This window comes from Pipra filicauda, unplaced genomic scaffold, assembly GCF_003945595.2.
Source record: "Pipra filicauda isolate LSUMZ 115617 unplaced genomic scaffold, ASM394559v2 scaffold6_size6359152_pilon, whole genome shotgun sequence".
Classification (NCBI taxonomy): Eukaryota; Metazoa; Chordata; class Aves; order Passeriformes; family Pipridae; genus Pipra; species Pipra filicauda.
The window spans coordinates 2,247,246-2,261,529 of NW_024104865.1; the positions used below are offsets into that span (position 1 = coordinate 2,247,246).

Sequence of the window (14,284 nt, forward strand, 5' to 3'; positions counted from 1 at the left end):
CCCTGCCCATGGCAGGGGGGTTGGAACTAGATGGTCTTTAAGGTCCCTTAAACCCAAACCATTCTATGATTCTGTAATTCCTGTCCCTAAGGCTCATTTGCTCATACTTGGTCACAATCGCTGGCTTGAAAATGAATACAAAACCTCAAAATCTGCTGCAAAACTGTACTTTCATTTATGTGCACAGTGCTGTGATGCCCTGATTCTTGTGAAAGCCTTCAGTGTAGCAGCAAAAAACCAGGCACTGAATCAAAAACTAAACCAGAAACTGAGATATACTTCAGGCAACTTGTCATCAGAGTTAAACAAAAACCCAGAACTCCCAGATACTACTGACAGATTCAAGCCTGGCATAAGAGACTGAAAGACAAAGGTCCCTCCTGCATCTCAGGTCTGGCTCTTTCTGGCCTGTGAGTCAGATTCAAGGTATGTGGGAGCCTGGAAGAAATGGATGGCTTGGAGCCAGGGAGAGAAAGTGGAACATGAGAAGAGGCTTTATCACGCATTTCCTATATAATAGCCAAAATACCCTTCTGTTCTTTCTCAAATATCCTAGAGAGAGCACAACTGAAGTGTGAAGAACTGTTTAATGGATTTAGTAATAGTATTGATCTTCTGTCATTTAAGAAGGGACTCAGAGCTTAACCAGATCTGTTAGAACTGTCTCATTATTTATTTTGCCAAAGGAAAGGATTAGATATCAGAGAAAGAAAAGGGCCTTCTCCAGAAATGGGTTTGCTCTGCAGGATGAAAATCCATCCATTTACTTTTACCACTTATGTATTTAAATAGGAAAGAATCCAAACAACTCTCCATGAGACTCTGCCTGGAGGAATTAGTACAGCAGCAATAAACAGAGGTAGACTCAGCAAAACAGTAAACCAGCTCTTAGTTTTCCAGCACCCTAATTTAGCTCTATAATCTGGTCACATATGCATTGATGGTAGAAATTGTATTGTTGGTGACAGTCAGAGACAGATCGAACAAGTTTTCACCTTCTGAAGTGCCATCCTGCCACTGAGACACAAAGCGCTGTTTACTTGCAGGCTGAACAAATCTGACTGGGAAGCAACACTGAGAAAGAATAAATCAGACACCCTCTAATGACATTTTTATAGTCACCTCTGAGACAACAGAAAATTGTCTTATCACACCATTGCCCATAATGCCCCCACCTCAGAAAACACTGCAATAGTTTAATTTCCTTGAAACTTAATGCCGTAACTTCCCAATCGTAGCAGCTGTAGATTGGCTACTCAGCATGAGTTGGGTCTACCAGCAGAGCAAAATATTTCAGGTTGAACACAAACAGTGACTTTGCAATGAGATTTCTTTTGCAGTGAGAATTTTTCTTGTGAATGTCTTAGAAATAAGCAGTAGATTCTAGGGTAGGCACACATACACATGTATATATACTTGCATGATAATTATGATGAATAATTTGGTTTGATTTGGCTTGCGGGAGATACTTTAAACAGCTAATCCAATTCCATGCAAACTCTACACCAGTTTCTACCACTGAATTCCACAAACAATAGAGAGAATCCAAGAACCTCTGTATTTTCCATCGCAGGAAAGATTTCACATTAGTTCTCTTTCAGGTACTTCTTTTTGTAGGCTTTTGGTAACACCTTGCTGTTCAAAATAGGAAGCTTGCAGGTGGCTTACTTTCTTGGATCAACACTGATCTGCCTTGCTCATCACTGTCATTGTTCTTATTCATTCTGATCCACACTTGCATTTAGCTGTGGGTTTGCCATATCCCTGGCAGGTTTGTAGTGAAGTTAATGGAATGTTATTTGGGACATGAAGGTTTTGGACATCCCCTGTGTCCCAGTGTATATGTGAGGAAAGGAAGATGCATAAAACCAAATGACTAACATGTGGTTAATTCTTTCATTTTTTTTCTAACCATAAGAAACCTTCTTCCAGGGCAGAAATGGGTTAGCATGAGAGCAGAGTATCTGCTTGGAACAGCACAGGCAGGCAATCCCAATATCCCCAAAGCACAGGAACATTGCTCTCTGAATCAGAGACAGTTTCAGCATGGCAAGAAGAACCACTGCCAAATTTTGAGAAGCCTGAAAGCAACTGACAAGCCCACAGCCTGTGCCAAAATGGTGGAGAGCAGCAGAGGGAATGCTGTTCTGCCACAGCAGCTCTGGCACTGGAGAAATGTCCCCAGGCTGGCGGCTGCTCCCAGGGCAAAGAGGTGGGCTGGCAGGGACGGCTGGGGAGGGAGAGGGTGAGGAGGAAGGGGTAGTGGGAGTGTAAATTCTCACTCTTCTATAACCAATGGATTTCACCTGGCAGTCACTGGCAGACGATAAATTTAGCAGAAAGGGAACACCATTTCTTTTAGTGTTCCTATTAAGAAGGTGACAGCATTGGAAAGGTGCTATTTATTATTTACCTATGCTGCAGTACGTTACATACTTTAGTCTGACATTAGAGTCCAGTATCTCAGAGACATTTTAAGAAACCTGTACCTTTGAAATTCTGATGTAGATTGAAAAAGCTTGCAGAGGCAGGAGTAGCCAGCGCTACAAATACATTTTATGATTACAGGAATTCCAAAGGAAGAGTAGCTTTGTCTAAAAAGAGAACTTTCCCTTTATGCTCAACCATCTATTGTGTGCAATAATTGAATGTCTGCTGAAAAACTGTCTTGTGATCTGTTGCAATAAAAGGAATATGTTTGATCATAGCTTGGTAGTGCTCACTGAAATGCTGCAGTCCACAGCCTTGAGGGCAGAAAGCCTGACACGTTCCTTCTCAGAGCACCCTTCATTCATACAGAAATGTTTTTGGCTCCTTAAACATTTTGCTTCCAGTGCGAGAGCCCTTTTCTTCCTAAAGCAAAAGCCTTCAAGCTCTCCTTCTAATGTTGGAATATTTTTACAGGGAGGAGTACCTTGGGCTTTCTATCAGGTTTGTAACCTCCTTCCCAGATTTCATGCTCTGTATTATATCCACAGTCGATCACAAAAATAGATGGCAGTTTTTATTTCCAGAGTTCAGTCTGAACCCTACTGACTTGGCAGGAGAGGGGGAGATGTGGTGAATTCATCTTAGCTTGTATTGTGTCCTCTCTGCACTGCACCTTTGTATCTGTAGGAGGACCTGCCATTTTATGAAAGCAATCTACTGCAGTGTGATCCAGACAGCAGCTAAATGCTTTACTTCTATTTTTTTTATTTGTCATCACATTTAATCTAAATCAAGTCTTACAGCCCAAAACCAGATATTCCTCAGAAGTGCAGATAATTCAGAACAAGCAAACTGCCTTTTTTAGAAGTGTATTCTATAATAAGCAAGTAATACTAGGATTGTTAATATCATTAGGAGTGAGGAGACAATTTTGTTTTGGTTTAAAATCACAATTTTGTGATGCTGAGAAGCGTACCACAGTTCTGTGTGTTGTACTCCAGTGGCTGCTGCAATGCCAGCTGTAACGCCCTCTTGGAGACTATAAAGAATGAATGTGCCGTTGTGGGCTGGGTGTGGGTGCCTCCCCTAACTCACACCTGCTTGGGTGCATGTGTGAGAAAGGACATGAATGCACAGGCACATACACACTTTAGAGGTATTTTATATTTCCCTCAGCCTTATCCCACCTGTCGAATAATGGCCTCGGAAGGTCAGTGCATAACTCTTCCAGCCTTTTCCTACCGATTTGCTCCCTCACTTAAACTGATTTTAATTCTACATCAGACTTCCCCTTGTGCAGATTAACTTGATCAATTTTTGTTCTGATATGGGTGACCCAATGACACCAACTGATCTCTGGTCTCTCCCATGACCCCTGCTCTCCAGCTCAGAGAAGCACCTCCCTCTCTCCTTGGCTACTCACCAGTTCAGCTACTCCCATTCTGCCCTCGGTCTTACCCCTGGGCAATATGACTAACATGCCAAACCTTTTACATTTTGTTGTTCTTTGGTACAAAGAGGTGGTTTATTGGAGCAATGCCCAGAATATCATCTGTCTTTGTTGAACACACATAGATGGGCATAAGAGAGGGCAAGGGCATAAGGATAGAAGGTATTTAAAGTTGTGTCAAGGTCTTGACTTGCCTCTCTCTCTTACCTATGCAGGAGAGTATGTTATCTATCATACCTACCTGTTAGCAGAGGTCAGAAATTACTTTCCTCTCCTTATCCCCCACTGGAGCTAGAACAACAAAAGGACTGGGTATGAGAAGGATGTATTCAGTCCATAATGCCAATCAGAGGGTCTTTAAATGAGATCAAGACTTAGAAATCAGCACCGAGTAGCTGTTAGGAACACCTGGTACTTCACAAAGTGAAATGAACAGAAGAGCATCAAAGACAAGCTTCCAGGATAAAGGCAGTTCCAGGATATACTGTACACAAAGGCAAAAGCAACTTTAGTTCACTGGGCTCCTGTCCCCTCACTCATTTCCCCATCAGTGGATAACAGTAACATACAATGACAGCTCGAGGCTTAAGTCCATCTCTCCTGTATGATTCACCTCCTTTAGCTGCTATGCTGGGTCCTAAGTAGTGTAAAGAAGATCAGGACTTCCTTAGGTTATGAGGAAAGCCCTGTTCATTTTTCCACCAAAAGGTATTTAGCCAGTTTTTATTTTTATGATAGCATTTTACATTATTCCACAGGCAACTCTATTTCCAGCCTCAGATCCTTTCCTGAGGTTCTGCTTCTCAACCAGCATTTCCCTGCTCCTTTCATTTTGGTAAAGCTTATTCCTTTTATTTGAATCAATACAGCTTTATTTAGAATGGCATCTTTTGTAGAAGCTGCATTCTCAAATGCCTCTGAATAGCACCAGATCATGGCCTGTATCTGGGACAAAGTACTGCAAGCAGCAAATATTGCACGGTGTGAAAACATTCAATCACACTTTATTTGTTTCACCAAACCTCATGTTATTGATTCCTTACCTTTTTTGCAGCTCATAGATTTCATATCTGCGTACTTTTCCTCTCCCCTCAATTGCTGGTGTTACCCAGCTTTGTCCTTTATGAGGGTCTGATTACAGCAGCATGAAATCCTCAGGAAGGAAGATGTTCTCAATTAAAACATGCGATCAGCCTATAATTGCAATGGGTATTTGAGATGCTAAGCTAGATAGCTCCCTACCTCCCAGTATATCCGATCTCATTAGATCTTCCTAATTTATCTAAAGTATTGCTTATTCAGAAGAGGTTCTGAGTGTCGGCCTCAGAATACCAGCACCCATGTGTAACATGCTACTGTAGGAGATACCAGAAGCGTACACTGAAGGACTACTTGCCCTGAAAAGGACACTTTAAGCCAAGGCCTGTCAAGGTCTCAGGTCAGTAACATCAGGCAAATGGCCGCTCTGTAGCAGGAAGAGGATGAAAGGCACATTGGTGGCCTCCTGGGGGGGCACTAAAAGGGAAAATGATAGTTCTTCCCCAGTAAAGCTTCAGATCCTCTATATCCTATCCCTCCCAGCCCCTGTCTCCTTGTCTCCAATTCCAGTGATGCAGGATTACCAACACTGACTTTTCCAGAGGCATCTCCTGTATAGTCAGGATTGGCCCCCTGAAATGTGAGCAAAATAGAGGACAAAACAGGAAGAAGAGCCTCTGGCATTAAGATTTGGTTGGTTTTATATGACCAGAGAGTATGGGAACAGGGATTAAAAAGTATTAGCACATGCAGTGAAAACTAGGAACAGCGAAAACCCAGGTACTCTGATCCTAAAATGATTTGATTCCTCTCAGGACTCACTGATGTTAAGGATGGGTGGTTAGTCCTGCCCACTACACTGTGTGGCAGATAACCACCGATTGCCAGCACCTGGCTGAATCCCTTGATCTGGTGGGCTCAGGAAGCCCCATGCACATCTCTGAAGGGCTGGGAGACTGCCACCCCCAACACATCAGGACACAGTAAACACAGCACAAAGATCACCTCTGGTGGTGCGCATAAGGGAACCCACGGCTTGGACTATGTGGTCTAAGCACTGCAGTTCAGAGATGCTTTGTCTAACAAACAGCACTGCTGAGGGATGCTGACACTCACTGTGTATTTTAAGTTTCATCCAAGAGAAATGCTTTATCATTCAGCACTCACACATCCATCAGTAACCTTCCTTTATTAGCTAAAGCCCACAAAACTCACAACAAAATGTTTGACTGATCCCCTGGGTAGAATGCAACATTTTCTTAGGAAACAATGATCAAACCCAAAAACTAGCCTCAACTTCTGTATGTTGTTTTTCTTCTTAATGAGCCATTAAAAGGCTCATTCTTGTGCTACATTAATCAGTACCTAGCTACAGCATTTATCTCTTTCCTGGTAGTGCTGATCTTATTAGAGCATCTCGTGCTTCCCTGTAGACCTCTAGAGACATCCAGCCATTTTGTTTTAATATTATTATCCCTGCTAATAGCTAAATGCAATTGTCCAAGAGAGCAAGCTAATGTATACCTCAAGTGAAAAACATTTGTGGAAAATCGAAGAAGAGAGCTGTGCCCAGAGAAGGGAATTAAGAGGCAGGACTCCCAGGCTCTACTTTCAGTTCTGCATAGAGCTTGCACCTTGGGAAAGATTTTTTTTTTTATCTACTTTTGCCTCAGTTTCTAAACTGTAGAATGATCCATGGAAGAGGTTAGCTTAGAATATTAAACTGTTTGCAAAGATCCTGGATTTAAGGTACTAAGTGCACTCACAAAAAAGTCAGTCTGCACTTCCGTCCCCCTTAACTACACCACTTTCATCCAAAAATGGTGACTCTACTCATTTCCTTGTCCCACACTCCATTCTCAACTTTTTTTCTACTTAGAAGTTTTCCCTCCTTATTTGGTTATTATGTGCATTATTTAAATTGCAGACAGAAACATCTGTAGTGGATGTTAGGAAAGCAATCCTAACAGGAAAGATAGCAAGGTGAAGATCATTTCCCCCATAGTGTATTTAAAACAAAGGAAATGAGCATGTGGAAATGCCTGCCCCACAATTACTCTGTGTAGCTGCCAAGTATTGCTGATCCTCAGGCCACATGGCTGGAAAGGAGGTCACAGCAGTGCACTGCCATGGTTTCATGTCCTTACTGCCAGAGTGGCTTTGCTGCTGTCTCTCAGCCATCCTGCCTGCAGCAAACCAGTTACCTCTTGTCCTTCGGTAAGTGGCTTTGCTTTGCCTCCACAAGCTCCTGCACCGGAAGCCAGGAATGAGGACATGCTGCCCGGCCTTGCTGAGTCAAAGGCTCCATCATCGTGTTGATGTGTATGTGCAGTTCCTTTCCTTGGAGGAACACAGCTCGTTTCAGCAATCTTCACTTATCTGGCTCCTTTCTTAAATCTAGAGAAAGTAAAAGTTGTTGATTTTGAGATGTGCTATGGCTCCAACTGCCCACAAGATGTATAAGGGTAGCCAAAACACAATTCACAGCTCACCAAGGAAATGTAGCCACTGACCAACTTACAAAGCCCAGGAGGGCTGTGAAGAAACTTTGCAGAGGTGGAAGTACATAATTTGCACATAATTTTGCATTTGAATCATGATGTTCACTGCCAGACAAAATCAGCACAAGCCTTAGCCTGTGACTGGGACAAAAATGACAAAAGGTTGATGAGCCTTGATAGAGAGAAAAAGAAGAAAAAAACCTGAAAAGCTGTTACAGAATCAAATGCAAGCAGCTGCAAGAGCAAAGCCCAGTTCTGTGATGGTCATATGCTCACCTTGGTTATTATTTTGTACCTCATTACTCGCCTGTGATTTGCACCTATAAATGCAGAAAGTCAGCTCAGCTGGAAATAGATGTGATCTACACCAATTAGTATCTCATCTGCTCAAAAATACACAAGAAGGCACAGCTACATAAGCCACAAAACTGAATGCTGGTAGATGAGGCTCTGGAAACAAATCCAAGAAGGTCACGTGAGAATTGGGAAACAGAATGGGTACACACAGCAGCAAGAGGAGGTCATGGAGGGTATGTAGGAGGTCATCACTCCCAGAGTTAGCAACAGGAGATAAGGTTTCACGGTGCTCAGTCAGCAGACAGGGATGTGCAGGCATCCTTGTGTCTGATGACTCACTCTTGACTTAGGTATAAGGATGCTTGGCAAAAACCACCAAAAGCCCAGGGACTCCTGAGAAAGCTGGCATTTCGCAGCTTCTGAAGGCACTAGCTGCATGCTGGCAAGTCACTGAATGTCTGCTATAAAATTCAAGTCCTTGGTAAAATGCATTTTCCACACAAGCAGCATGCTGCATGAGGGAAGGGCAGCAAGAGGCAGGAATATGGCCCACCTGCTCCCCACTGACCCACAGCTCCCCACCCTGCCCACCAGAGCCCAGTCAATCTATCCCACAGATCCTTTATTGCATCATTTCTTCTCTGCAGGGCCCTCCTCCACCAGTGTGGTTCAGGCTGCAGAACTCAGATGGGAGTTCTGGATGTTTTCCTTTATATCCACAGAAGCCCTTTTATCTTTCCACTGCCAAAGAGGCATGTGGATCCTGACATAAAAACAAGCAGCAAGTCTATCAGCCAGAGACATCAGGGACACAGGCATGTTTAAGCCTCACTCCCATTCCCAGCCCTTATCTGACTGTATGCAGCTGCGAGGTCCTTTGAAGAGTCTGAACTGCTCCCTCACCCTGCTCGATGTCCAGGATCATCAGCCTGCCCAGATCCACTGTGAGCTGTCTGGCCTAACACTCTGGGAAAAGCCCTGCCCTTTTAGCAGCTATCTCAGATGAGTGACACGTGGTGTTGAATGGAAAGGGAGTTGTAACACCCATGGGTACCCTTGTGACTTGTCACCTGCTATTGTGATTCTTCCCACTTCCTCTACTCTGAATTGGCACCAAGTGTGAAACAGAGACTGCTTCTTGCCTAATAATCATGCAAGAAACTTGTAATCTATTTTTAAATAAAGGCTGAATACTCTGAAAGATGAGTGACTGGAGCAAGGAATATAACTAAAAAAATAAAATGGGAAAGAAAATACACATATGTTCCCAGGGTCTTCCAATACATGCTCCAAGAAAGGTTATGCAAGATGGTATTCACATCCACTTTCTGATGCTGTTTGGAGCTGCTGCACAGTTCTGGAGATAAGGAGCTTTCAGCCCTGGGATAGATGCCCTCAGCTTCTCTGGGCAGGGTCCTTCTGTTCTGCCCAATGAGAGAGCAGTAAAAAGAGCATGTAATCAGATGTAATTAAAAACCACCACTACCATTCCACCTACCAGCAAAGGGAAGGGCTTCATACAAAATGTCTCCTACTCCCACAGAGAGGTCTCTGTCCTCATGAGCCTCCTGAGAAGGAGCAGGAGCCCTTTTCTTGTAGGGAGGAAATGGAGGGGTGCGTACGCTAACCAAAGGTTGCCAAGCTATTGCACGGCTGGGCTGGGAGCAGGTCTGTGCAATGTCCTGCTTGTAATGCCCAGAAAATATATCCTTCAGGTATACAACAGCTCTTGAATGGGCTAGTGGCTTCTGTGTTGTGACTGAGCAAGGGGAACCAAAATCTACAGACAATAGGGCTGCACAGCACTCGGTGCCTAACAGTGGCTGCTGGCTACCACAGGACCTGAAGCAAATCAAACCCAGTGACCTCTCTGAGCAAGGCTTCTTTACCACATTGTCCAATGCCTGTGCAATAAGAGAAAATGTTTTATTTTTGGCCTGTCACTGACACAGTATAGCACTGAGATGCAGATGTGGTAAATTTTCTCGGGCATTAAGTGCTGAAATTAAACAGCCATTGCAGCAAATTTTGTCCTTCAAGTTCTTAAAGCAGGACACAGACCATCACATTGTGAGTCATCCAGCCTCACAGCAGCACAAACTTGCTGTCTATACCCTGGGTTGCCTTTTTACAGTAAATCCACCTCTTTACCAGCCTGTCACAGCATAAAGCATTTAGCAATGAATAATATTTCTGCACCGGTAGGAACATCCCCTACAGTTTGAGGATGCAAACAGTTTCTTCCTGGCAATCCGTAGTGCAGCTGCCAGAGGCTACCAATCTGAGCTGGAGCCTCGGTGTTATTTTAAGCCCTGTTCCCAGCTGCAGCAGCACTGTGTTCGCCAAAACCCTTCTAGAAAGGAAGAAAACTAGCCAGACCATATGGTGGCTTTCAGGGAGATCAAGTGTTGACTTTTCTCAGCATGTCATGAGGATAAAACTAATCCATGCTTTAACCGGTGAAGAATACTGTACCCCTTTGCATGTTCAAACCCGTGTATTTTGTCTGTCCTTTTAATTCTAAATTAAATACATGTTCCTCCAATTCCAGCCCGACGCCAAGACCTAGATGAATGCTTTGTTTGTTACAATCACTGAACAAGTATATGGCACAGCTGCTGAGCTGCATTAAAAGCCAAAGGTAGAGACTTACATGTAAGTGAGGATGAATGAGGTCTTTGAGGGACAGGAGGTTGGTGTCCGACTGACACAGAGAAGAATGCCAAGAAGAATTTGTGCACTTCTGACTGACCTCTGGCTAGGTAACCAGCCCCCCTGCACACTAAGACAGACCCAGGAGTGGGCTTCAGAGAGTTCCAGACTCAGAGAGGGAACATTAATGACATGGGGTCAAACTCTGGCAAGCAGCGACATCCCAGGAGCACAGCCCACGCAGTGAGAGCACTGTGTGCACACATGTGCTGTCCGAGGCAGAGGGGACACAGGGCTGTGCTGCACTTAACTGAGGGCTCTGCACTGCCTGCAAAGCTTGCTAATGTATACACATACCTGAGAAGGGTGATTAAGACATGGGCTCTGCTCCAGGGTCACCAAGTACTTCCGGGCAAGTCCTGCTGCTTTTCTGCTCCCCTGCCAGAATTGACAAGCTTAGACACATCCACCAGATACCTGGGTATAAGGGTAAATGCAGGCAGCACCAGCAGAACCTTCACACCTGCCAACAGAGAGCTTTGCCTCCCCATATGCACAGTCACCCCAGGACACACACAGCTTCTGTTTTAACTACCCATGAAGAGAAACACTTAACTATGATCTCAGTCAATTTAGCAAAGGTTTGCTTTAGATAAAACAAAACTGAAGAAAGGTGAGAGCCTTGCATAATCTAAATCACATTTACTCCCACACACGGAGAAAATAAAAAAAAATCCTGTATATTGCGCACCATAGCCTACGGAGAAGTATATATATAATAAACATCCCCATTCTAAAAGTGGTTAAAGGAAGGGTGTAATGAGCCATGAAGGAAACACATTGGGAAGATGAATCCAACTGCTCAGCCAGCTCCAAGGTCTCCCAACTTCAGTCTGCTTTCCTGCAGTGGATCACAGCAGTCAACACCAGCAAACCAATGCGGACCCATTGGCAAAGAAAATGGCTGTTTGAGTTAAACGATTAGGCCTATGGCACTTAAAGTAATGGTTGGCATAGCACAAAAGAAAGGCGGATGGGGATGTTACTGAGTGGCAGGCCTTCCTCTCAGCTGGTTTTATTTAGATTATGTCCTGGCATACTAAACCTTTGGAGAAGAGTAAGTTTACAAAGGGTGTGCCACAAGGTTAAGACTGCCAGTCTGAGATGGAGCCCAAGGTCATAAGAACTGCATCAAAATAAGGAAGTTTGGATGTGCCATACAGCCTGAGGAGAATCTCTTGTGAGATGAGACAGAACAGGAGTTGCACAGAGCTGGTCAGGCCCCCAGATTCCTTTAGCCTAAAACTCTGTGCTCGGCTTGTGTGCAAGCTTGCCAACTGTTATCCAATCACTGCATGGTTTAGATGAGGAAAGGAAAACTCTTCTGGAGAGGTATTAGCTAGCACTTACATCTTGAAGACTGCACAGATACAAGTCCAGAAAGGACTTAATTAAATAGCAGATTATTAGAGCAAATTCCTAATTTCCACAGACACTTTCAATTTTTGCACTGTCCAACAACATTTTTTTTAAATCTGTTCCATGCGTAGTCAGATGGAAAATAATTTGTGATTGAGAGTTAGACGTCTTTTTTTCTGATAGCTGTTTAAGTTGAAGAACCCTGAAGACTAAGTTTCTGTGATGCCATTTCAGAATTAAGAACAGATAATATTGATTCCTTGTCCATGTCTGCCTTGTCCAGGCAGGAGGAGAGGGAAGGACATGGCTTGAAATAGTACTGCTTGGAGGTATGTGTATAATCTGTGAGAAAAAAAGTGTCTGTCCTACCATGCACATAATTTGTGAAGGGAAAAATACTTCAGGCTAACCCAGAAGAGACGATATGTGGCTGCAAGAAGTAGTTCTAATGTCAGAATTGCAACCAGGTGAGAAATCAGGTGACAAACACGGTTATGATGGACTGCTCCAGAGAAAGCTATGTGATTGCAGAAAAGGAGCTTGGAGTATAAAGATGGAAAATTGCACAGAGGATGAGAAGGCCAGCAGAGAATCTCAGCTGTTTGTAGTGAAGATACTAAGCACTGCTTCTTCTACCAGACTTGGCAAAAGCTGAAGTTCTGAAACCCCCAGTGACAGTGAAAGCTCCTGAGTCCTGGTCCTCCTCTCATCCTCTAACTGCACACGATTACAATGATGAACTGCAGAAATCGACAAAAAACCCCCAAGATAATTATGAACTTTAATGGATTTTGTCACTGTAACTTTTCTCCTTCTACAGGTTTGGTTGCTTGGGCTCCCAGTCAGCTCAGATACAGCTGTGTGGCTATGGCTGGGACAAAAGCTATGAGAAACCTCATCACAGACTCCCCCCCTTCACCAAGTAGGCACATTTTCTTGCCCATAGTCCTTGCCTCAGCTAAATTATGATCATGGCTATTCCTGCCCAGATACCTTGCTCACCCAGATGCAAATTCTACCTCTCTGCCTTCCTAGCTTGACCTTGGACCTGTCTTATCCCTACAAACTTGCCTGAATCACTGGACTGTGGCTGGCTCTGGTTATTGTCACTTGACCTGCTATGCTCACCTTGCTCAGGTACCCTGGGACTGTGTCCATGAGGCCACAGCCCTACTGTCACCCTTTGCTCCAGCTCACCTCTTCTTACAGACCAGTACCTGACATTACTGCCCACTGACACAAAAACCTAATTAAGGAAACCCAAACATTACAGGTATAACCTTGATATCACCAAAGATAATTGCCACTAGCAGCAGTGGCATAGGCAGGCTGCTCAGAAAACCTTCACTTCTTGTCAACTACACAAATGGGTTTACTAAATGAGTGGAATAAAGTTTTTAAATTAACATAGCTATGTATGTATACCTGCAAGTTCTGCTCATGAGTTTGCAATGTTACTGATGCAATACCTCCTAAGGAAGGAATTTATTTAGTTTTGTCTTGGGCAGGTCTGAATTTAAAATCACTTCAGTGCTGACTTGATAGTCCTGAAACCAGCCTAGAAATAACAAATGTAGAAGTAGCAGAAATTACAGGTGTGCTACAGAGCTGGCCTAAAAGGCTCTGCCTGCCCAGAGACATCACTGACATTTGCTTGTTTGGAAGATGCAGTAAGATAATTAGACCTACAGAGACAAGGTTCTGAGTTCCACAGGGATTGAGACCTGAAGCTGATGACAGGACATCTCTCTCCTGTCATGCTTGCTTCTTGTCACTCTAGGAATTGACCCTTTCTACCCTCAAAAACAGAGAGAGATGCAAATTCTACCTCTTTTTCACACCAGATAGGGTGTGAAAAGTGCAGGTTTGGTCTTTCTTGGAAACATCCTCCCTCTGGCTTCAAAATCACAGTGAGCAGATCAGTATTTCAGGGACCCCAATGATCAGGTATCAGCCAGGGTATTTCCTCTTCTGTAGAAACTCTGCTGGTTTCTCCTTATTTCCTGTAGCATCCCAACAGTGTCTGACCCATTCTTCTCAGTGCTGGTTCCTGTTCCAGCCATCCTTTCCCTTCTGAAGGCAGACAAGAATAAAGAAACCTTACATCTTTTGCCTTCTTCCTACCCCCAATCTGAGACCTCTTCCTTTGCCCCAGCTTCTCCAGTCAAAAATCATCATCAAGAAGAAATTCTCCTTCATAATGCACACCAGCTTAGAAGATCCTTTTACTTCTGCAAGATCTGGGGGTATCCGTAGAAGTAGTAAATAGCCAGATGCAATTGCAGGAAGATCACCAAAAGCAAAAATGCCAGACTGCTGCAAAAATATTAAGCTCTTTGTACAGTGACCAGTTGTCCAACTGCTGTCTCAGGGTCCCACTGGAGAACACGGTACTCACATCCATGAGAGCTGGTTCTTTCGATACTGGTTGCAATCTGTGACAGGTAACCCCATGCATGGTTGTTTGTTTTTTTATTTCAAACTGATGAATTGTTAT

General features: G+C 43.8%; 1 protein-coding gene across 2 annotated transcripts in view; it reads right to left on the reverse strand.

The window, feature by feature from the left end:
• Positions 1-6,908: 6,908 nt before the first annotated feature.
• Positions 6,909-14,284, reverse strand: part of MAP3K9 (mitogen-activated protein kinase kinase kinase 9) — a 67,468-nt gene continuing 60,092 nt past the window's right edge. Inside the window, exon 12 of one of the 2 annotated variants that reach the window (XM_027749472.2) lies at positions 6,909-7,315. In XM_027749472.2, the coding sequence (XP_027605273.1) occupies positions 7,294-7,315 (22 nt within the window). In that variant the 3' untranslated portion in view covers positions 6,909-7,293. The remainder of the gene's footprint in view (positions 7,316-14,284) is intronic. The other variant, XM_039389023.1, reaches the window with a different exon arrangement.